Source organism: Myodes glareolus, chromosome 8 (assembly GCF_982192425.1).
Source record: "Myodes glareolus chromosome 8, mMyoGla1.1, whole genome shotgun sequence".
NCBI classification, from domain to species: Eukaryota; Metazoa; Chordata; class Mammalia; order Rodentia; family Cricetidae; genus Myodes; species Myodes glareolus.
In genome coordinates, this window is record NC_142033.1 from 40,981,415 (window position 1) to 41,005,586 (window position 24,172).

At 41.4% G+C, this 24,172-nt stretch overlaps 1 protein-coding gene across 2 annotated transcripts in view; it reads right to left on the reverse strand.

Moving 5' to 3' along the window:
- Nsun7 (NOP2/Sun RNA methyltransferase family member 7) overlaps positions 1–19,922 on the reverse strand; it is a 46,272-nt gene extending 26,350 nt beyond the window's left edge. The window contains exons 1-5 of one of the 2 annotated variants that reach the window (XM_048461668.3): positions 19,829–19,922; positions 18,800–19,198; positions 12,457–12,515; positions 11,698–11,828; positions 40–192 (exon numbers count right to left, since the gene is read on the reverse strand). In XM_048461668.3, the coding sequence (XP_048317625.3) occupies positions 40–192; positions 11,698–11,828; positions 12,457–12,515; positions 18,800–19,112 (656 nt within the window). In that variant the 5' untranslated portion in view covers positions 19,113–19,198; positions 19,829–19,922. Of the gene's footprint in view, positions 1–39; positions 193–11,697; positions 11,829–12,456; positions 12,516–18,799; positions 19,199–19,493; positions 19,623–19,828 lie in introns of those variants that run through there. The other variant, XM_048461667.3, reaches the window with a different exon arrangement.
- Positions 19,923–24,172: the final 4,250 nt, after the last annotated feature.

The following is a 24,172-nucleotide window of genomic DNA, read 5'->3' on the forward strand; positions in this document are numbered from 1 at the left end:
TTTTGAAATATGAATGAAGAACTGGACTGAAAAGCATACCTGATTTTACCAGTATTTATCCAAGCATAAAGAGGCAAAGTGGAGGCCCTCTGTTCCTGTTTCCTAACCGTCTCTGGTAGAATGTGGTAAATTGAAAGGGCGTCGTGTTTGATTCGACATCTTGCCAATGATGCAGCCAACTTTGTCTTACAGCTAGAGACAGAAAACTCATTCTTGATGACCATGAACTTGAAACAAGACTATCAATTAATTCTCCATTTGAAACATTTACAAAATCCCATTTTAAATTTTAACAAATTTGTCTGTCATTTCATTTCAAATTTTTAAAAGCTAAAATAAAACTTTGTGATATTCAAAAATAGAAATCCAATAGTCCTGATCCTCTGCTCCATTTTGCTGCTGTGTAATTATATACTCCTAAAACATTACAACACTGATAGTTCAAGGATAAGCACAGAATTTCAAGTGAGAGGCGTCAGTTGAATCCAGGTGCTATGAGGCTTACCATGACCATTACCTTACCAGCTGTGGGGCCTTGGAAATGCCATGTTCTCTCTGCATCAGTTTCCCATCTTCCAAGGTCATCAGCTTGCCTTAGTATTAATGTGCTTATATGTGCACGGTATTTAGCACAGGACAGACACATAGCAGGCAGCCATTATAGTCTGGTTAATATTATCAAGATGGCAATGGTATGTGCTGACACCATTCCAGAGATTTCATTAGTCTCTCTCAAACCCCAAAGCCTCACAGTCCCAAACAAGAGAAGAGAAGAACATTAGTACTACGAAGACACAATACATGATAACGCGCGTAAATAGGATTTCTTTGTGCCTCTTCTAGAACTTTCTCAGTAGGAATCCAACTGAAGTAAAGGAAAAATAAGAAACAGATGTCACAAAAGGGTCAAGGACAAACTGAGGTCCACTTGATCGCTGTGTGGCCAACAACACAAACGCTGAAAGAATAGCAGGATGCAGACCTTGGTGATGGGCACCAAGTGCGGGGCACTGCTTTCATTTCCTTGTGCCATTCAAACTCCCGAGTCTACATTTCACACCCACTTGCCAAGATAAAAATCTGAATTTGTAGGTCTGAGAGAGGCATTCAGGAGTACCTCAAGAGGGAGGTTTGGGCAGACAGTGAACTTATTAGAGCTATATTCTAAAATTACAGCAGGAGACTTAAGATGATAGCATGTTGATACATACTGAAGACCAAGCAAAGACTGTGAATTGTTGTTCTAGATGTGCATGTATAGATGTTTGATTACAGAATATTTTGATCATTTATTTCCAAATACCAACTTAGTTCGAGTTCGCCATACATAATAAATGCTACAAAGTGGATTATCTGGTTAATTTTTGCTACCACGGCTGCCCAGCTGTCTCCTTCACCAGCATTCCTATTCACACGCAGTCAGAGGTTCCTTTCTAAGGATTATTGGATAATTCTAAAGTTTATATTTTAAATGAATTTCACTAGCCACAGGACAGAATCCTTAAGCTTTAGCATGATATATACTAGAATACAGTAATTTAGCCTCTAGCGGCTCTTCCTGCAACAATTCCACCACCCCCTTCCGTAGTTCTATCTTTAGACATTTGCAAGCCTGTAATATGCATGTTCCCCCACCCCTCTCTCCTTCCTTTTTTCTCTCCATCCCCTCCTTCTTCCCTCCTTCTCTCTCTTCCCTCCTGCTCCCCCTCTCTCTTCTGCCTGGCCTCTGAATCAAATCACCTGAGTTCAAACTTTGATTCCACCAATTATTGGCAGCATGCCTTTGGACAAGTTATTTAACCTTTCTAAGCTCCACAAGTGATTACTTTAGCAATTAGTACCTAATGAACAAGGTCGGTGCACAGATACCTATGAAAATTTACTTAAGAGTCTGGCTAGCCAAGAAAATCTTATAATTAATATGTTTATCACATTTCTACTAGTAACTAAATACCATAATGATCTGGATCTATAAAGACTAAATGATAATTTTGGTCTGTAAAGGCATCTGCCTGTAATCCCAGCACTAGGGAAGCAAACACAGGATTGCTGCAAATTTGAAGCCAGTTTGGTCTACTTGGCAAGTTTCAAGCTAGCCAGTACTACCTAACAAAACCCTGCCACTCCACCCCAAAAATGATTTTGATCCTTAATTGACAGCTTAATGGCGAATCAATCCCACACCAATTATGTTTTAAGGGGGTATTTATTTTGGGGGGTAAAACTTACATACACCATAAACCATCAGGAAGGGAGCCTAGTCGCTGGAGCAGGAGCCGGGAGCAGGAACCGGAACCAAGCACCAGAACCAAGAGAGCCGAGCCGAGACCTGCGGCTCTTTTTAAAAGAGAAATATACCACGCCCCAGTGGGCTGGTATTTCAGCGGCTATTAGCTGAAGCATTGGAAGGTTCTCCCGCAGCACCTCCCCCTTTTGTTTAAGTAAGAGAGTTCTAAGCCTACTACGAAATTATATACAGTAAGTACAAACCTACACAATTATATACAATAAGTACAAATATCCTATTCTAACTAGCTAAAGTCTTGTATAATAAATAACTTGGCCAAGTCATGAGAGAAAAGTAGCTACATTTATCTAGTCTTCAACCCCATAGAAGATCCAAGAAGGGAAATAATGTTACCTGAGTAATCAGGAAGTGCAATCAAAGAACTTCCAAAACATGCAACAAATCACAGAGACAACTGGCTACCTGGGCAATCACCAAAGACCTGTTTACAGCGTTGAAGCAACCAACTTTGACTAAGGCCTAGAATAACTGACAGATTATTTTTAACAGGCAAGAGATTTTTCAAAACCGTCTTACCCTGTCTTGGCAAGATTTGACAGTTCTGTTTATCCATTTCCGGATACCGTGTATTTGTCAGTAGTTGAGGTATGGGCAGTTCCTTACCCAGAGGCCAGTTTTGTCAAGAAGACAAGCTCCAAGTGGAGTGTCTTTGGTGCTCAACAATCTCTCGGGAATAGGTCGGTGTTGCCAGGAGTGATTGTGTCTCACTACACAGAACTCTAAGATTAAATTAAATGCCATTTTCTACAGCTCTTCGAAGAGGTTGAAGACTATTTATATATAATCTCTATGTATCTAAAGAACCTGATTAGTCTAACCATAAATATGACAGACATAGATGACTATTGATCTACAATTCTTAACATGTATCTAACTTAAAGACTAAGAGAATAAACAACTGTGCAATAAATGAGGACAATGACCTCCAAATGTAAACAATAAATATCAATACATAAACAATATATGAGTATCTTAATCAGAGGTAGAAATGTACACTGAAATATGGTATACATATATCAATACAATATATATTAATACATAAAAAATGTTTTAAACAAGTAGAAGCATGCATACATACAATATTCAATATATGCCGATGTAATTATCTATAAACAATAACTCACAAATACCATTATTATCTATTCAATTATCCCCCTTTTTTTCCCAAAAGATCCCTGAGCTTATAAAATTCCTTTCCCAACTCTCAACCGTATACTAATTATAATCAATCCCTAAATATTGTTCCTAAACCTGAGGACAAACTTTGCTGAGAGAGGGGACATCGTCCTCTAGAATTACTTCCAGCTGTAATGGGGGTATGGTTCTTTCTGGAGGATCCTGTGAAAGTAAAATGATGGTTAAATTTCAAGATCAATGTCTTTTAAAATTGCGAACAGTCTGAGTATTTTGTGGAGGTCTGGCCAGAATGTTGTTCAAGATGTGCACCATTTCAGCTAACCAAGTTGGAATCATCTGTGCAGTTGATACCCGGAACAGGACTTGTAGTAGCACTATCAGTATCATGACGTCATATCAACCAAGTGGAGTTGTTGTTATGGGGGTCCCATCTTCTTCCTGGAAACTTCAAAAGTCAATGCACGAAAAACTCATTGTTCATTGTGGAAAACTTAAACATTAATTATATAGACATATACAAACATACATTCAATGAAAGGTATGATAGACATATTCAATGAAAAGTATGATAGATATGAAGAAAAGCAAAGATGTTTTCTAAACTCATATTTCTTTCTGTCTCCCCCAATCAGCTGGAAGTAGCCTGGAATACTATGCCCACATTCCCAAAAAATGGACTATGGATATTTTCCTTTGTTTTTTTTTTGTTTTTTTTTTTTTAAAAAAAAAAGAGGGGGAAGTGGTGAGGGAGAATTGTCTGTATTCTGTCAATCATGTTTTAAATAAATGCTGATTGGCCAGGCAAGAGGTATAGGTGGGAAACCCAGACAGGAAGTGGAAATGATGCAAGGAGAGCAGGAGAATTCTGGGAAGGAGGAAGCTGATTCCTCCCACTCCTGCCCAGGCCACTGAAGCAGCAGGATGTGAACTGCCCCACTGAAAAAGGTACTGAGCCACATGGCTAACATAGATCAGAAAAAATGGGTTAATCAAGATGTGAGAGTTAGCTAATAAGTAGCCTGACCTAAAGGGCCAATCAGCTTTATAACTTATAGAGATCTCAGTGTGATTTTTCTTTGGGACTAAACAGCTGGGGGGCAGGGCAGGACAGAAACACAAACAAGCAGGCCCGGCCTTCTCATGTTACAACAGCTTGGTGCAGAAAGACATAGAAACAATCCTGGCATAACGCGACGACTGCTGTGGGCACACAGAGAAGAGTAAATGCATTAGGAGGAAATACATTGATGTTGGTCCAAAGGGATTTCTAGAAAAGCTTGAGTTAACTAGTAAAGGACGAGCAACATTTTCCAGACCACAAAAGCAGGGGAGACATAGAGAGCACGCGTTTTCCAGACACACAGACAGAAGGCACAGTGCCATAGAGACGTGGAGACATTAAATGGCGCATTTGCTGAGCAGAGGGTGGAGAGAGACCCAGAGGGAAATCACAACAAAGCACCCACGCTGAAGATAGGATGTTGCAACTTTTTGTGCAGAAAATAGAGGGATACTTTAAGTAGAGAGATAGTAATGAATTCATTGAGCAAATACACCTGCTCTCTTACTATATATTGCAGGCAATGTTCCAAGTTCCAGAAACCAATGAGTAGACCAGAAAGAAGTTGTTCCTGACATACGAAGTTTAGAGTCTGGCGGGAAACAACAACAACAACAAATTTTTTTTTTTTTTTTGAGATGTCCTAAGTACTAACAACAAGAAAAGGCGTTCATCATGCTCTGGTGAACTAAAGGGTCCTTGCTACGGAGTCCTGGGATAGCTCCTAGGAGTTAAATTCCAGCTAAGACAAAAGGGAAGAGAGTGGAAGGTAGCCGAGAGCAGAGCGGAACATGAGATATGCTGTCAACGGTTGAAGCAGAGGAACCCTTGGGGCAGAAGGTACCTACTAATTCTGAAATGCGTACCCCAGGACGAGATATGTGGAGAAGAGGAATGGGAACCACAAATGGAAACTCGGGGCAGCTCGAGCTTATGTGGAATCTGTCTCTCCGGGCCTGGGCCACCTCGCCCGGGATACTTTTAGCTCTGTTCATTTTCCTACAGATTTCATAATTACGTCTTTCTTTACAGCTGAGTAAAATTTCATTATGTATATGTACTATAATTGCATTATCTCTTCACCAATTGATAGACACCAAGACTTGTGTCATTTCCTAGCAATTGTGAATACAACAATGATGAACACAGACGTGTAAATAGCTCTCTCGTGATGCATTATCACTGGGAAGATACCCAGCCCAAGAGTGATATTCTGGATCAGATGGCAGTTCTATTTAGCGTTTTGAGAAATGGCCACATTGGTATCCGCAGTGGCTGTATCAGTTTGAATTCCCACACACACTAAATGAGGGTTCCTGTTTCTTCACCTCTCCACCAGCATTTGCTGTTATTTGTTTCCTTTTTTTGTTTGTTTTTCAAGACAAGGTTTCTCTGTGTAGCCCTGGATGTTCTGGAACTCACTCTGTAGATCAGGCTGGCCTCAAACTCAGAGATCCGTCAGCCCCTGCCTCTTAAGTGATGGGATTAAAGGTGTGCACCACCACCGCCTGACTTGTTTCCTTTTAAAAGATTTTACTTTGTTATGGGTATTTTGCCTGCATTTATACAAGCGTACCATATGCACAGAGTCCAGGAAAGGGTGTGATGTCCTCTGGAAGGAGTTACTGACGGTTGTAAGCTGCTATGTGGGAGCTGGGAACTGAACCAAGATCCTCTGCAAGAACAGCAAGTGCTTGTAACTAGTGCACCATCTCACTAGCCTTTCGTTTTCTGGATAATAGTTATTCTGACTGGAGTGAGATAGTAGTTTTAACTTTCATTTCTTTGATGGTAAAGAATGTGTAACACTTTTTAAAAATTATTAGCCATTTGTATTCTTTTTGAGAACTCTTTCTTCAGTTCCATAGCCCATTTTATGATTGGGTTGTTTTATAATATTCAGGTATTTTTAGTTCTTTGTCTGTAATCTTCTATCAGATAAACAGATGGCACAGATTTTCTCCTATTCCGTGGCTACCTCTTCACTCTATCAGATTAACAGTTTCCTTTCCTGTGCTTTTTAATTTCATGAGGTTCCATTGTTGATTGCTGCCCTATTTCCTGAACCCCCAGAGTCCTGTTCAGAAAGCCCTTACCGATGCCTATAACTTGACATGTATAACTTGATTTTGTCTCTAGCACTTTTAGAGTTTCAAGTCTTAAAATCTTTGATCCACTTGGGTTTGATTTTTGTGCAAGATAAGAAAAGGATCTGGTTTGATTCTTCTACATGTAGATAATCATTCATTTCTTTATTTGTCTAGGCTTTAATCTAAGTCACTCTTAGTAACCCATAGGGGGTTACTATGGAACTGGTCATTTTTAGAGGAGGTATATTATCTTGGTTTTCATGGTTCTTGTGGTTTGCACCAAGGCTTGCCCTTCTGGAGTTAAAACGTGGATAAATGGGGCAGGCAGAATTGTTCTTATTCCAAACCACCCTTTCCATGCCATGGAGTTCCTAAGAGACTGGCTGTAGAAGGGTTGTCAGATTGGTGTTCAGGGCACTAGGCCTATCCCAAGTTCTTCCCTAACAGTTAGCATTGTCTGAAACTGTCACTGCAGCAATAAACCCACTACGAAACAAGAGTCGTAGCTGACCACACAGCAGTCACTCCTTTGCACCAACTGCTTTAGGGAGCAAAGGGCCATGACAGCAGTATGTGTCCTAGGTTAATATGGATGTGAAAAGAAAGAGAAGAAGCCATGTGGGACTAGTGATCAGCTCTCGGTTGCTAGACAGGAAGTAGAGGACAGTGATGTACATACACGGGGAAATGGTAGTTTACAAGAAGCTGGGGGATGGGAGTTTTCCTTAAAAGTGGACGGAAAAGAGAAGGCAACAGGTGTGCATTCAGATGACATGACACAGTCTCGTCTCTCTGGAGGGTGAACGACACACCCTGTGAAACTGGCCAGTCCGTGTTCTCTGGGAGAGAAAAAGGAAAAAGGAAATGGTGTGGGCAAAGGTGAAAAAGAGAAGTTATGTAAGACACGAACAGTGGGGCCAGCTAGCCTACTACCGTGACCTTGGGTGTCATGCAAATAAGGCACAATTGTAATGGGGAACAAGAACAGGTAAATATCAGAATATTGATACCCAATTGCTTGATTATGAGAGTCTTATTTCACCACCAGGAGCCTTGCATGTTGTTCCAGCCTCTGGACTATGCTCTGTGTTATTCTGTCCTATCACGTTTGTCCTTGGTCTAAATTCATTCATGGAATCAACAGACACTACCAGGAGCAGACAACAGCGGAAATGATCTCTCCTCAACTGTCATGGCTGCAATTAAGGCAGGCAGACTGGAGTGTGCTGGATGGAGCACTGTTTGGGTTCCAGACGACTTGGGTTCCCTGTTGGGGTGTTAAGGGCACTTCTGGGACACTAGTCACTGGAGGTTGCTTCTCTCTCTAGTGACTCAGCTTCTATAGATTTCTTTGAAGAGGTCCCTAAAGCTGGTCTATTGGTATCTATGGCAACAACAGCATCTACTGATCTGATATGCAAGAAGTTCATGGGAGCAATAAGCAAGTAGATTATAGAGACAGAGAAGCAGCTGTCAGTCTGATGAAATTCCGTTCCTTTAGTTACCCTGTGATCAGCCACTTACTCCAGTGTGGCTTCTTACCCACTATCTTCTTCAGTTCCAAGCTGAACGTTTTCCTGATGCCTGGAGAAAATCTTCTGCTTGAAAACATAAGATTGACCCTCTACAGAGGATCTGTTTCACATTCTCCATGAGAAAGGTTAAATGATCAAAGAGGTTCCAAAGAAAAGTCAGAAAAAAAAAACCATGAGAGGAAAAACTCGGTTTTAAGAATTGTTTATGGGACCTTTGGCAAATGACATACATGCCACCTGGGACGTGATGGGCAATAAGAAAACTGGGGGAAATAAGAAAAAGCACATCTCTGGGCAAATGTGACAGATAACCTGCACAGGTAGCCTGACAGCCACGAGGCATTTAATACACATCACCGCTTAGATAGAGAAAAACAGGAGGCAGCCTTTTAAAAACTGATCTCTGCTTCCTTAACTCAGCGAGACTGTTCTTTTCCACTTCCTATATTGCAATTGGAAAGTCCCTCTAGGCATGGAGCCAAGACTATTTAAGGCTCAGCTTACTTGTTTTTGTTCTCTCAGGATCAATTTTTATGCTGTTTCTTACATAAAAGCTAGAACTTTTACCTAATTAATTTTACACATTTTCTAAATCTGATCCATGATATTCGATTTTGACCACATAATTCATCTTAAAATAAATCACTCTACCTGGACAGGGGGCTGCACACCTGTAATCTCAACATCTTCAGAGGTGGGGGCAAAACAATCCTGAGTTCAAGGCCAGACTTGGTACACAGCAAGTCCAAGACAGGCCTGGTGTATGTGAGACCTTGCCTCAAAGATAAACAAATCTCACTCTCCTTGCCCTATGGAACAGATCAGGCTAAGGAATTATACACAGGGAATCCAGAGAAGAGTCTACTCATAGTGTAAGGATTTGGGTGGCAGTAGTAAAAGTGGGAATGGTTGAGGAGATTCACATGTATTTTGGAATTGGAGCCACAGGATTTGATGCCTTAGCTATCACAGAGTGGAGCAGGGGGAAGGAGGCGTGAGTTAAGGCAAATATGTAGGTAGATGGTAGTGCCTTAATTATAATATGGAAGACTTGAGGCTGAACAGTGTGGAAATTCTCTGACAGGAGTTTAGAAACCAGCTACAGAGCTAGTAAGTTAGACTAAGAAAAGAAACTAGCCGGCAGACACCTGGAGCAGCAGCAGGGCTCTCCCAACACCGGCTAGCGAAGTGGAGAAGAAGATGGAACTTCACAGGGAGAGAATGAGACAGAAGCTAAGAGAGAAGTGCTATAGAGGGCACAGGGTTAAAGGACCAGCTCCTTCCGGCTTTCCTACTCCCGATTCCATTTCCTCTCAGGTGAGAACTCCCACTATCAGGACATTTTCCACTCTTGCTCAAGCTGAGGACAGTTTGAGAGTTAAGACCCTTAATTAAAATACTTTGGCTCTGCTGGGCAGGGTAGCACTTGGTGACTGAGGTAGGAAGATTGCTTGAGCTTAGGAGTTTGAAACCAACTTCAGTAACACTGCACTTTTGAAAAAAAAATACTGCTAAGTGAATCTTTTTTTAAAGATTTTATTTTACAATTTTTAATTATGTGTACGTATGTTTGAGAAGAGGGCATTTGTGCACACGAGTGCGGTGCTGGCAGAGGCCAGAAGATAACATCAGACGCCCTGGAACTGAAGTTACAGGTGGTGAGCCATCCAAGTGGGTGCTAGGAACCAAACCTGGGTCCTCTGCAAGAGCAGTAAGTGCTCGTAACCACTGGGCCATCTCTCCGGCCCCATGCACCTTTACCTTTATACATATAGTTCCCTTGCATAGCTCTGCTGTTCTCTGCAATTCAATTATTAAATGCAGCCATTTCTTACATAGAATATTGTGAATATGAGTATAATGTGACTAATTTTGGATAAGGTTTGCGTTTTATTACTGTTTTAAAAAACAAACAAACCAGGGTACCACTGTGTATCTCATGCTGGCCTGGCTCACACAGTCCTTCTTTCTCAGTCTCCCCGTGTGTCAGGAATATACCACCAGACCTGATTTCATATGAACCGGGGTTGGGGCTGGGGTTATACGGGTAGCAGCGCAACCATATCTTCATTGTGGTCCAAAGGAGGGTGCTGTATGTTATGAGGAAAAGAAGATATCTAGGGAGCTGAAGTCCCTCACTAAGCAGTAAAGCCTTCTAATTTCTCTGGCCTCATAATCCGGGGCCCTGGCTAGCAGTGTCAGCTCGTCTTTCAATGATGAAACCACACACTGATATTTCTTGGAGTGCTTTGACTTCTCTGGACACCTCAGTTAACCTGAGTTTCCGTTAGCTGGTCTGAGACTAAGTTATGATGGCCATGAAAATGCATTTGCATGAGTGTCTGTGTGTGTACGTGTGTGTGTGCGCACAAACTTATAACCCCAGCACTTAGGAGATTGTGGGAGGGGGATCAGGCGATCAAAGTCACACTTAGCTATATAAGTCATTCCAAGCCATTCTGGGGTACATAAGACCCCGTTTCCAAGGAAAAATAACAGGGATGGGAAGATGGCTGAGCATGAAAATTGCATATTGTACAAACATGAGGACCTAAGTTCAGACCCCTAGCCCCCACATAAAAAATCCAGGTGCAGCACCTGTAATTCTAACACTCAGCAAGCAGATGGGAAAATTGCTGGGGTTTGCTGGCCCATCTACTTAGACACAACCAGTGAGCTCCAAGTTCAGTGAGGCTTTGTGCCTAAAAATAAGGAAAGGGGAGTAACTGAGGAAGCTGTATGAAATTGCCCTGTAATCTCCACACAGATACACCCATGCTCACATATATGCACGCACACACACATATATGTGGGGATATATATATATATGTATATATGTGGATATATATATATATATATGCTCAAAAAAAAAAAGGAGAAGAAACCAAAAAAGGTAAAAGTAAAAACGATGGCACTGATACACCCTGTAGGGCAAAGTCCTCATTGTTAATGCACTTCTCACTTGGCGCCACATGGCAATTAAGTTTCCAGCATCTGAGTTCTGGGGACACCATCAGAACACAACACACAGTAACACTGACACACAGCACACACAATGCGCCCACTTTCAACCCCACTCTTAATCTTTCTTCGCCTCCCTTCAAGACGAATACTGTATTATCCACACGGCAGTTTCTTGTTGATATTTAGGATAAAGAGGAAACTGAACACATCAGTTTGTTCTTAACTAGACAGGCATTTTTTTTTTTTAGTTTGGTAAAACAGTGAATTTTTGCATAGTGTTGGAATTTTCGACTTGTTACATCAGTTAAGGAAGCAAATGTTAGTTGTTTCAAATTAAGTTTAGCTCACGCACACACTAAAACTATTAGAAATTTGTGAAAATTTCCCACATGTTTATATACTGGATCATGTGATTCCACATCTTAGCAATTGCTCTAAAGTTAGTTATTTAAACATTCAAGACTGTTTGTCAGGGAACTCAAGACACTTTGACATCCTTTCCTAAATGTTTGAGACCCAGATCTCTAATTTGCACTAAGGAAGTTCCCTAAGGGACAGCGCTACTGCGGGTCTTGTGTGGACATCCTTTTTACCTCTTCTTACCTGTGAAGCAGGCTCTCCACTTCTTGAACTTCTGATATGGACTCTTCATTTTTGGGACAGGCACGGGGCTGAAATTTTCTATCTTGGAAATCGTACAGCATCACAATAATAAGACCGCTCAAATGATTTGGCTACCAAGGAGAAACATAAATAAAGAAAACTAAAGAAACAATATCCAAAGGCTTGAGATGTAACTCGGGAGGAGAATGCTTGCCTAGCCTGATTGAAGGCTTGGGTTTGATCCTCTGAGGATAGGAGTGAATGTAGATAACAGTAATATTTTATATTCCTTTACTTTGTAGCAGAATAAGAACATAATCATTTTTACATAGTATGGTTAGATTTACAAATAGAGATGGTCCTTTCTTTCTTTCCTTTCTTCCTTTCTTTTTCTTTCTTTCTTTCTTTTTGGGAACTCACTCTGTAGATCAGGCTGGCCTCAAATTCAGGGATCCACCTGCCTCTGCCTCCTGAGTGCTGGTATTAAAGGCGTGTGCCACCAGCTAAGAGAAGGTCTTCAAAAGGCGGGGGGGGGGGGGGGGAATCTAGTTTGAGAAATAGAACTTCTTCAAAACGACAGTTTGGGATACGTGAGTCAAAATGACAGGGCCAGGGTCAAAATTCAAGCATTGGAAGTAGGAAAAGACATATTCTAGAGTGGTCTCAACTTTACACAGATTATTGTTTAGATTGAGGGAATTTTCACATTTTCTAAAAAGTAATAATGAGGTAGACTAATCCTAACAGTTGATTACTTACTATTTTATTACTTGGGAACACAGAGCTGTCTATTAATATAGTTTCCAAAATATCTTGATCTGTAAGACAAGGGAAAAGTCTATTACCCAAAATATCAAATCTTAAAATAAAGACATTAAATTAAATAATGTTGTAAAATTACTTTCACATCTAAAATGTATCTTGACTCCTCATAAAGGCATAAGTTACAACGGCAAGATGAAATATTTATAATCTTCATGAATCCTGGGCTCTTACAGTTAAGACTTTACAGAGACTCATAGTCAAAGCATTAGCAATGTAGTCATAAAGGAATTTTCATTTTAAGTTTGACCTTTGAAAGACATTAAGAAGATATAACTAATATTAAATAGCAGGACTGGATAGATGATTCAGCAGTTTCCCGGCACCCATAAAGTGGCTCACAACTGGCTGTAACTCCAGTTCCAGGGGCTTTGGTGCCCTCTTCTGGCCTCTGATGGCACTGTATGCACATGGTACACAGTCATGAATGCAGGCAAAACAGCCAGGTACGTTAAAACATGAAAATTGTTGACAGCCTTGCTTGTTTCAGTTTTAAGTATTGCTGGTTATGTTATATTAGTTATTAATACTGTTAATATTTTGTTCTGGATTTTCTATGTTTGTGAGTGAAGTTATTTTTATTTAATAGCCTTCTAGTGTTAATTATCAGGATTCTTGCTAGCCTTACGAATGGGAAGTGTTTTATCTTCCTCTATTCATGCACAGGACTTTTATTAGACATAATTTTAACTTAAGTGTCTGGTAAAACTTACTAGTGAAGACATAGATGAACTATCTAACTGCGAACCAAATGACGAGCGTTGCATGTAAAGGTATTGATAAGAACAGCAGTTCAGACAGGACAGGACAATCACGGCATAGGTGACAGGTAGGAACGGTTTAACATAGTTTCAACTCTCCCCTGGATTCACGAGTGTTCCTGATATATATATTGGTTAGACAAACAGACAGCAAGGCCTAGTCTTGATTCATTCAGCGTTCATGAAAAACGATTCTTTATCATGTAGACACAGAATTTCTATCTTTATTCGGGAAATGAGAAAATCAAAGAAGACTAATCTTGAAGTGTAAACTACAATTTTCATAGGAAATCTTCTGGGAAACATTATACATATTTAAGCCAGCAGTGCTTTGGATATGAAGTTAAAGCTCTCACTTTCCTTTATGAGGAAAAGGAAGTTCAGCATTTTGCATTCTTAGTACTTGCAAACCAATTCCTATCAACTTTATAATTTCCCAGCATAAATCTGTTTTTTGACTGAGATTTATAATTTATATGAAAATATAATTTCCATAGCCAAGAAGGACTTCTAGCGGAACGTGTGTGCTGTGAAACTTGACCTCTGGAGTCACAGGGACCACAGGGGAGAAGAAAGGAGAACAGAACATTATTTTGCCAGTATCACACGTGTTTTCTAGGACTCTGGCTGAAACAATCACTTCCAACTACCTTTGGTGTTGTGTAGACGGTATCGGCTTTGTGTAGCTAAAGTTATATGACTGTCTTACTTTGAAATATCAGTTTAAATAATAGCTACACTTTATTCAATGTATTCTATGCTTTGGGCAAGGAAAGGAAACTTGACAAAATTATTTTAGTCCTTTGAGCAAAATCAGAACAGCTACTAACAAATGCAAGATAATCACACAGTCAAAGAAAAACAATGTGGCGCCACAGAAAACTGGAATTATGGACACCTGTTCTACTCTTCCATCCAGACGATGTATTTCTCTTTTTATTCCCATGGTTACCTTTTTAGGCAAACCATTTAATATCTCCTTGAGCTTCCTCCATTTTTTCATTTGTAAATGAGAATATTCTTCCCATTTATATCAAATGAAATTAGATACTTTGTTTCAAAAAAGAGCTAAACAAGTAAGAAGTACTATTACGGTCACTTAAGAGAATTGCCTTGACTATTGGGTCACAGCTGAAGCAGGGGAGGTTATTGGAGTTCTAGCTCATCTTCCTAACGAATCACAATTCAGTCAACAAGTAACTTGGCAGGCTCTAGAAGACAAACTACACGTTATAAAGAAAGACAGGGCCCTTGACTGGCTCTTAGGCGGTTGCCTTATGACCTGGCAATAACTTGCGTGGTCCTGTCTTTGTTTTCCTTGGACCCTGAGTCATGCCTTATTATCCTGACCTTTACAGAAGTTAGTCTGAGTAACCAGTCAGCCACACACTTGAGCATGTCTTCTTCGAACAAATTCTAATGAAAATTCTACACAGCAAGGTCAAGGTGAGCGCACCTCATTGGCAGTGTTTCCTTCCACTTGTCAGATGTCAAGCGCTGTCTCCTTGGGAAAAGGACAATGTGTCCCTTGCATCTGTTCTCTCCTGGACTCTGGCCCCTGCATAATGCTTGCTAATTTAATATGTATCCTTCTGTTGTACTAAACCATGCATATAAAACATTTGCTGGGTTCTACAAACCCTTTTAGGGAATTGTTTAAGAGTGGTCTGGAAAACCCTTAGCTATAATTACTAATTCACAAAAGCTAGAACTGAACCATACGTGAAGCATTTATTGGGTTAGTCATTGGCAGGTTAAAAAAAAAAAGTCCAAGATGGCCAGGTTAATGCCATGATCAATTTGTGGGAGTTAAATCCTTCAACAACTTTATACACTAAGAGAAATTAGAGAAATACAATTTAGCAAAAAATTTAGCAATTTCAGGAGTTTCTCTTCCTCAAGCTTTTAAAAACATTTATTTGTTGTTCATACATTTCTTAAGACTGTTTCACAGGTTTTTCTTATCTATCTGTTTGTTTGTTTGTTTGGATTTTTGAGAGAGGGTATAGGTATGTAATTCAGACTTGCTTTGAACTTAAGGCAGTCCCCCTGCCTCCGCCTCCTGAGTGCTGGGATAACAGGTACATGCTGGCCCCCACTCCTTCTTTAAGAAGAAATCTGTATTCCTCTGAAGTATGCAGAGATTCTCCTTAAAATTATTCAAACTATATTTTGACAAAAGTCAGACTTCTCTCAACTTCTATTTTATAGGAACAGACTTTATTAATAACTTCATCTTTTTTTATCAAAAATTGACCTGAGAAGCTGGCCATGGTGTTGCATGCTTTTAATCTCAGCACTTTCAGGGACAGGAAGGATCTCTGTGAGTTCGAGGCCAACCTAGTCTATATGATATGTTCAGGACAGCCAGAGCTGTCTCAATAAACAAAAAAGGACAAAAATAGAGGCAGGTGAATTACCTTCGGGTTACTTGGCAAAGAGGGTCTAATGGTGATCTTCATTTGAAGAAGCATCATACTGAGCCATAAGGTGGCTAAGAGAAAGAGTTTACATGTAGAACATATTGTATCTATTATTGTTCCATTATAGCTTTTATGTAATATAGTTATTGTTTAAATCAGTATCTCAATGTAAGGATGTCATATAAATTTTAGATACTCAAAAGCTAATGCTTTCTGAGTAATACCAAGGACAGCACAGAAATGATTGTCTCTGCCAAGACTCCTAGAAAACAAATGAAATCTACTTTCTAAACCGTGACTCTTTGAACCTAAAATGGTAAAGCAGAGTGCGAGTGTACACAGGAGTGTACACAGTAACACATGAAAATATTTGCAGAACACTGATAATACAAAAGATAAAATAAAATGCATAAGAATTCTCAAAAATTTAAAGTACTGGGTATTTATTTATCTTAGAAAACTCACTCCATTGAAATTCTGACTTGTTTGTTCGTTCGTTTGTAACATGGTGCTGGAGGCAACAAACCCAGAGCTTCTCATATACTCTGGACCACATGGGAAGACCCTGACAAATAAATAATCCTTAAAAGCAAGGTTGTAAGGGTTCAAGATAATAATTACAAAGATTATCTGGGTCAATAAGAAAAATCCAGTAGTCACAAGACTCTTCATAAAACAGAAAATGGTACAGGGCAGAAGAACACTATAATCTACTACGCATCTCCATGTTACTGGTACAAAAACAACGATGTAATTGATGATTTAATTTTATGTCAAAAAGCTCAAGCTTTTATTATTGGTTTCTAAGGATAAGTTTCAACATTCTATTAAGAAAACTGTTTAAATTCGAATTAAAACTAACTAAAATTGAATTAACATTAAATACCAACTAATTAATATAGCTGACCAAGCTGCATTTCACTGTCTAAGGAGAAAATGCAAAATCATAAATTGGCTCTGTGTAAAATGCAGAGTTGTACTGGTGGGAAAGTGTGGGAGACAAAAATCATAATCTAAAAGAAAAAAGTCAGGCTGGGCAGTGCTGGTGCACACTTTTAATCCCAGCATTCAGGAGGCAAAGGTAGGGAGATCTCTGAGAGTTCTAGGCTAGCCTGGTCATCAGAGTGAGTTCCAGAACAATCAGGAAAACACAGAGAAACCCTGTGTAGAAAACAAACAAGCAAACAAACAAAAACAGAACAAAAATCATGAGCACAAGAAAATAAGGAGCCGAGAACTAACAAGGAGATGCTTTAAACCAGCGATTCTCTGCCTTCCTAGTGCTGCGACCCAACCCTTTAATACAGTTCCTCATGATCCCCAGCCAGAAAGTTATTTTTGTTGCTACTTCATAACTATTATTTTGCTACTGTTATGAATTGTACTGTAAATATCTGATATGCAACCCCTGTGAAAGGCCTGTTTAACTTGAGGTCACTACCCTCAAGGTGGGAGCCATTGCTTTAGACACTATATTTTCTTCTCTGTGATGGCAAATTCCTGCTTTCAGAGCTGAGCTGCATCACATTTGGAGACAAGATATATTTATGTCTAATTAATCAATAGGAGTATTTTAATTTACCTAACAATTTCTTATTTCCTTTTCTCAGCAAGGCCTCCTAGAACTAAAGAAATCATAAAAAGGCTATTAGCCTCTTCTGAGTGATCTCGTGGTCATCCATTCATCATTGAGCCACACTGCTGATGTGCCAAACATTTCTGTACTGTCTCTCTGGACCTAAACTTAGTTTTACAAACCAGTATAAAGTTTATAGCAGCAATTAGTATAAAACACAACTCCAGGGGGCCGAAGAGATGGCTCAGCTGTTAGGAGCACCTGTTGCTCTTCCCAAGGATCTAGGTCCCTTTAATAGCAGCTGCCTAACAATTAGGTCTCTTCCAGGAGACCTAATGCCCTCTTTTGGCCTCCTCCCAGACTGAACACATGTGGTGTCCATTCATCCGGGCAAAGCATCCATACACACACAATAAAAATAAGTAATTCTACAAAAGGAACCTCCGCGTCCTTTGACAGCTGTCCTCCTAGAAGCGATAACTGGCTGTGCCCTGCCCACAGTTAACCTTACACTCTGAAGTTGATAGCTAACCACCATGAAGGCCTCGGGAAACTTTGGTCTAGCACTCTGGAGGCAAATTAGAAAGGAGAATCCTACTTAAATTTGGCATTCCAAATTAAAACTAAGAATTGGGTGACCTTGATTGGGGTTGACTTAATTGTCATATTCACTTTTTAAAGACTGTACTTTCCTTCATCTTTGTCTCTCCCCAGTCTCCCTTGAATTTCTGATGCCTTGTGAACTCCAAATTCAAGTTGTAAATTCAGCAGGAATGTAGAGAACTGGCTGGGAGAAGCGGCACACGCCTTAATCCCAGCACTTGGGAGGCAGAGGCAGGCGGATCTCTGTGAGTTTGAGGCCAGCCTGGTCTACAAGAGCGAGTTCCAGGACAGCCTGAGCTACATAGTGAAACCCTGTCTGGGGAAGGAAGGAGAGAAAGAGGGAGAGAGAGGTGGGGAAGGGAAGCGGGAGAGGGAAGAGAGATGGAGGGAGAGAGGGAAAGAGGAATAGGGAGAAAAGGAGAGGGAGAGAGAGAGAGAGAGGGAGAGAGGGAAAGAGGGATAGAGAGAAAAGGAGAGGGAGAGGAAGGGAGAGAGAGAGAGAGAGAGAGAGAGAGAGAGAGAGAGAGAGAGAGAGAGAGGAAGAGCAAATCCCCCTGGCTCAGCAGCTGACCATGCTGGTTCCCGTTCATTTTAATGACTGCATTACGCCTGTCTAAGAACAAGTAAAACTACTAATTTCACTGGGACCCCTTCATGTTTAGACTGTTGTAACTGACCAAACATATACACGTGCAAAAACAAAACAAAACAAAACAAAATTTACTATGTTTGAGGGGCTAGGCTGCATTCTGCATTCTCGAAATTTCCTTGCCTTCTCCCCCACCACCCTTCTCTTTTTCTCTGGTGTTTTGAAACAGAATCTCACCCTGTAGCCCAGGGTGGCCTTGAGCCGCACCTGTGCCACCACGCTTTGCTATTTTCTCCTAGCGCTGGCCTTCCAGACTGGAATTACTCACACTTCAGGGCACTGAAAGCCAGCTCATAGGAGGAGCGCTGGAAAGATTCGTCTTCAGATTGGGACCACGACGGCAGGGGTTCGTTCCCGTAATTTATTATGACTCTGTCTGGCGACTTTTCGATTCGAATACCCTGAAAAATGTTCGCTGCCATAACGTACACGGAGTCTGGATAGCTAGGTTTTTCTGGGACAATGGTTGAACATTTTTTCTTGGCGACTACATCCCCTAACATCTCCATGGAAGCCAGTTGGGAGATCTCCTCCATATTTTCTTGTCTAAAAAGCTCAAGTTCACTTGTGGGATCCAGCATGTTTGCCCCTGTTGTCGTAATTCAAGGTTCAAGTACAACTCAGGTGGTCCGGGAGAGTGCTGTCCGTGTAATCTTAAGCATTGTCTCTGCGGAAAGAAAAGGTTGTCCCAGTAAATCACTGTTTCTGCAGCACCTCTCTTGGTGGTCCCCTTCCTGTGACCTTAGAGACAAGGGGGGTGGCACGTACTAGCCCACCCGAACATCCCACACATCCAACTGCAAGGAAGACTTGCATTCAGGGTGGGAGGGCCAGCTGGAGAACTGGATCCCCTGAGAGGAGCCGATCTGGCCACAGCCTACTGGGGACAGAGCCCCACAAGTGTCCTAAGGTCTCCCAGGCCTGGCATCATCAGCATCCAAGGGACTAAGCGCCCCGATCACCTCCTCCGCGAATCCGCCCTGGTCTGGGGCTGGGATGGTTCCCGGGGCTGGCAGCCGCCACTCTTGGGGCGCTGGAGGGAGGTCACAGACCCTCGGGAGCCCCAGGAGGCGGCGGCCCGCGGAGGCCGTTTGTTTCTAGTGCAGCCACACCACCCGCCGGTTCGGGCAGGCGGGGACGCTCGAGGGAGGGAGACGCTGCTCCTCGGGGCCACCCCTCGCGCTCCGGGTCTGTCAGGGGACACCCTCGCGGTGTCCCCTCGGGCCGCGCCCTGGCTTAGGGTCCTTCTCTAGGCTACGCTCTGTGTTCCCCGAGAGGACGCTTCTCCAGACCGCACCTGAGCTCGGGAGGCCGCCTTAGGGATCGGCTGCAGGGAGCGAGGAGTCAGGTTCCCACTGGGCCAAGCCTCGGTTCCCAGTGGCGTTGGCCCGCCCAGCAGGGCCCGGATCTCCATGGCAACCCGGAGGGGAGGGCGCCACACTCCAGACTTCCGCCACCGGCTCTGGCAGAGGTGACTCTCCTCTGTTGCTTGTCCCCTCTCCCGTTCACCCTCTGAACACCCGTTCAGTCCCTCTTGGAAGGCCGAGGCCAGGCTCCCTGAGCACTCACTCATCTGCCTCATAAACTCTTAGAGATATTTGGTTAGGGTGTAGTCCCGTGGTTTAATTCTCGGACACCTGAGGTCCTGATTAAAATGCAGATCTCTGGACCCATCTTCAAGGATTCTAAATTTGGGCATGGGACTCGAGACTGTGTCTTTTTTGCCTGTAATTCTTGTAATCCCAGTGCAGTTAGCCTAAAGGCCATGGTATGAAAGACTCTAGTGTAGTTACTCCATCAATCCTTTGACCTTTCTGCTCCTTCTATAAACTAGACTGATGGTCCCTCTTGTTTTGAGTGATAGTATATTTGAATCTTCCATCCTGCTGCCCACCTGCCATCCAGTATCTTAGTACACGGTAAATTCCAAACCTTTGAAAAGGCAAGGTCTTCTGGTAGAAGACCCGTGTTACTTTTACATTTTTAATTGTTTGGTGTCTTTAAGCTTGCCTATACTGTGTGTGTGTGTGTGTGTGTGTGTGTGTGTGTGTGTGTGTGTGAGAGAGAGAGAGAGAGAGAGAGAGAGAGAGAGAGAGAGAGAGCCTGTCTGCAAGCTATTGCTTCTCACTGTGATTTTTGCTTTCTTCTCTCCTTCCCCTTCCTTTCTTCCTTCTACATCCCTCACCCCCAACTCCAAATTCAGATCCTGATTCTTCTGCCTCAACCTCCCCAGTGCTGGGATCACAGGCCTGCACTCCCATGAGGCTTCTCTTTGCCTTGAAAAGTCTCTCCTTTGGTCTACCGGGTAAACAACAAAGGTTTTGCCCTTTTTGGAATGGAAACTTCGTTACTGAGAAGAAATCTAAAATCACAGTGGGCTTAAACACAGCAGAAGATTTTCAAGCAAAATCCTGTTGGCTCTGGCTAGGTGGTGCTTACCATTAATCCCAGCACTGGGGAGGCAGAAGCCGAGCCCAGCCTGCTCTGTATAGGGAGTTCCCGGCCAGCCCAGACTATGTAGTAAAGCCCTATCTTAAGCCTTCTCCTCCTCTTCCTCCTTCTGTTAGTCTAATGACTCTCCTGCCTGAAGTTATTAGGAAGCCAGGTTCCTCGGAGGGATTTCATCTAAGGACTGTGTTTTTGTCAGCGTAGTGTGAGATGGCTCATTCCATGCCCATTTGCAGGCGATGATAAGAGAAGGAAAGGGGAGGAAGAAGGCATGCCCAGGGCCTTCAGGGACAGGACTAGAAAGACACACAGCACCTTTGCTTGATTTCCATTGGTCAGAGTTAGTCAAATAGCATGTTTAATAACAAAGGTTAGCAAATATGTCGACTAAAACTCAAGGGAGCACTGGTAATAAAGGAAAAGTATTTTCCGTTATGCACCCCTTCCCCTGACTTAAACAAGTACATGTTACATCTTACTGTGTCATTGTGTTTAGCATTGAAAGCAAAAAGTACATATACAGACATGACTAGGGACCTGCCATCACGCAAGAGATGTTTTGGCATCCTTCAATTTTTATTATAGACATTGTGTACATACCTATATTGACCTTCCTCCCTTTTTCTAGATAAAAAGTACACATTCTAAAATAGTTTTGCTAACTCTTTATTTTCATTTTATGATATGCTCTTTTATTCTAAGATGCTAGCAAAATGCTATTGTCGCAGATTATAAGTATGAAAGGTGTCTTGAGGTCATAATTTATTTTATTGTGTATCACACAGTACACAGTACAATCTGCAGGAAATATGAAACAATAGCTAGCTATACACTTTTAAGTATAACTTTCAGAATATAAAGAAGTTGAGGAACTTCTTTTTTTTTTATTTAGTAAGTCATTGTGTAACACTTTGCGACACTGAAAATGAGATTGAACAGGGAAAATCCAGACTTCCTAAGGAAAACTTAGGCAAGTACTGTGTTAATAAAATCATGGTTAGTAGTTATTTTAGTCATGTGTGTAAATGATTATACTCCTGTTTTCTTAGCTCTTACTTTTGGTTTATGGACTCATTGTGGACTTGCTGTATTGGAAGTGAAGACTACAGAAAAACATATTAAATTTCAGTGTACAGTGCAAACAAGTAGCCATGGCGATAAATCTGTGGATTCAACTGTTAGAAAAGTTGGGTAATAAAAATAGGTATTCTTTGTCTAAGTCACACTCTTTACCTGATCAGAACATTACAGTGGAGACGGTATAGAATTCAAAACTAGATCCCTAGGACTTCCTGCCTGCCAAAGGAGTTTAGAAGAATGCTTTCCCCTCAGGAAGTAGAATATTTGAAATATTCATAAACTAATATTCCTTACATTTGACTTAGAGTAGTGGTATAATTCATCCATTTAAGATTGGCTTATTTGTTTAAATTTAACCTGGACATAGACAACTGTGTCCAGTTCCACAGTTATATTATATATTTCTATATTATATTCTATATTTCTGCTATAGAAATGCAGAAAGGAGTATGAGATGCAAAGGGTTAAATGGGCCATCTTAAACATTGGGCATATTGAGTCTCGAAAAGAGTTACTGTATTTTGTTTTTGTTTTGAGACAGGATCCGTTGGCCTCTGCCTCCCGAGTCCTGAGGCTAAAGGCATAGGCCACCATGCCCGGCATGTGGCTAATTTTCATTACAACACTTCTGCCCTTACTTTCTTTCACATTTCCAACAGATTTTTTTGTTGTTTTTGTTTTGGTTTGGTTTGGGTTTTCAAGACAAGGATTCTCTGTGTAGCCCTGGCTGTCCTGGAACTCACTCTGTAGACCAAGCTGACCTCAAACTGACAAAGATCTGCCTGCCTCTGCCTCTCCAGTGCTGGGATTAAAGGTGTGCACCACCACGCCCAAATTTGCATAGATTGAGGGGGGAAATGACATGGAACACAGAAATAGGGAATAAATACCAATAAATGGTCTGTGTAATTATGTTATAAACACAACAAGCCAGTGCCGAGAACGCCCTGTACAAAGCCAACAGATTCAAAATGAACTGTTCTTTTAGCAAGACTAAAGATTCTGCCTGAATCAATAACTTCATTGGGAGCACGGCCTATGCAGTTTTCCTTTTGAGCTAGCCTAGGTTGGCCTTGAACTTGTGTTGCTGATGATGGCCTTGAATTTCTAACCCTCCTGCCTTCGCCTTCATCCTCCCAAATGCTGGGATTGCAGGAGTGTCACCACACCACACCCAGTTGGTGTGGTGTTGAGGGTTGAACCCAGGACTTTGTGCACGCTAGAAGCATTCTACCAACTGGGCTCTAACCCCTGGGTGTGTTTTGGTTAAAAAAAAAAGATATTCTGGTATCTACATTTTATTAACTTTATGAAAAAAGTATGATATGATTTTTAATGAAAATCCTTGCATATAGTCCAATGAATATAGGAGTCCCTTGTGAAATGTCATATCTTGTTCTAGCATTTAAAACCTTTTATAACTAAACAAGGGAAACATGAAAAACTGTTACTCTTTATTTTTCACTTGAATTTTAAGTTTAAGGATCATGTGACTGAATAAAGAAGTTATGACACAGAAAAAGGGAGAACAAGACAAAAAGAAGATACGCTATCCCCCCACACACACACATGCACAATGGCATGGAATCAGACCAGATGAAACCCTTTCACTTGCACCGACATGAACAGAACAGGATAATGTCTTCAGTGAAATGAATCAAGCACAGAAAAATAAGTACTGAGTATTTTGTCTCATATTTGAAGCTAAAAAATGTCGATTTCAGAGTACTAGAGAGTAGAATAGTGGTTACTAGAGTTGGGGACAGTATAATAGAGGGGTAGAGGTCAGGTGACAGTCACCAAAGGACTGACAGGCAGGATGTGCTTTAGATTCAGCACCGTAGGGTGGATTACACAATGTAACAAGCTAGTATGTATTCGAGAAGAAGTTGAAGAGGAGCTCTAAGCCTCCAAATATAAATGGTGCAAAGACGGAAACCCTAATTACCCTGCTATACATACATGAAGCATCAGGAAGGCAAGGGTTCCGGAGAGAGTGGAGGGGGACAAGAGAGGGGAGGCTGCATACGAACAAAATACATTATCCACACATTTAAAAAGGAGAGCGTGTTGTGTGCCACAAACATGGATCACTACAGCATGATGGTGGGAA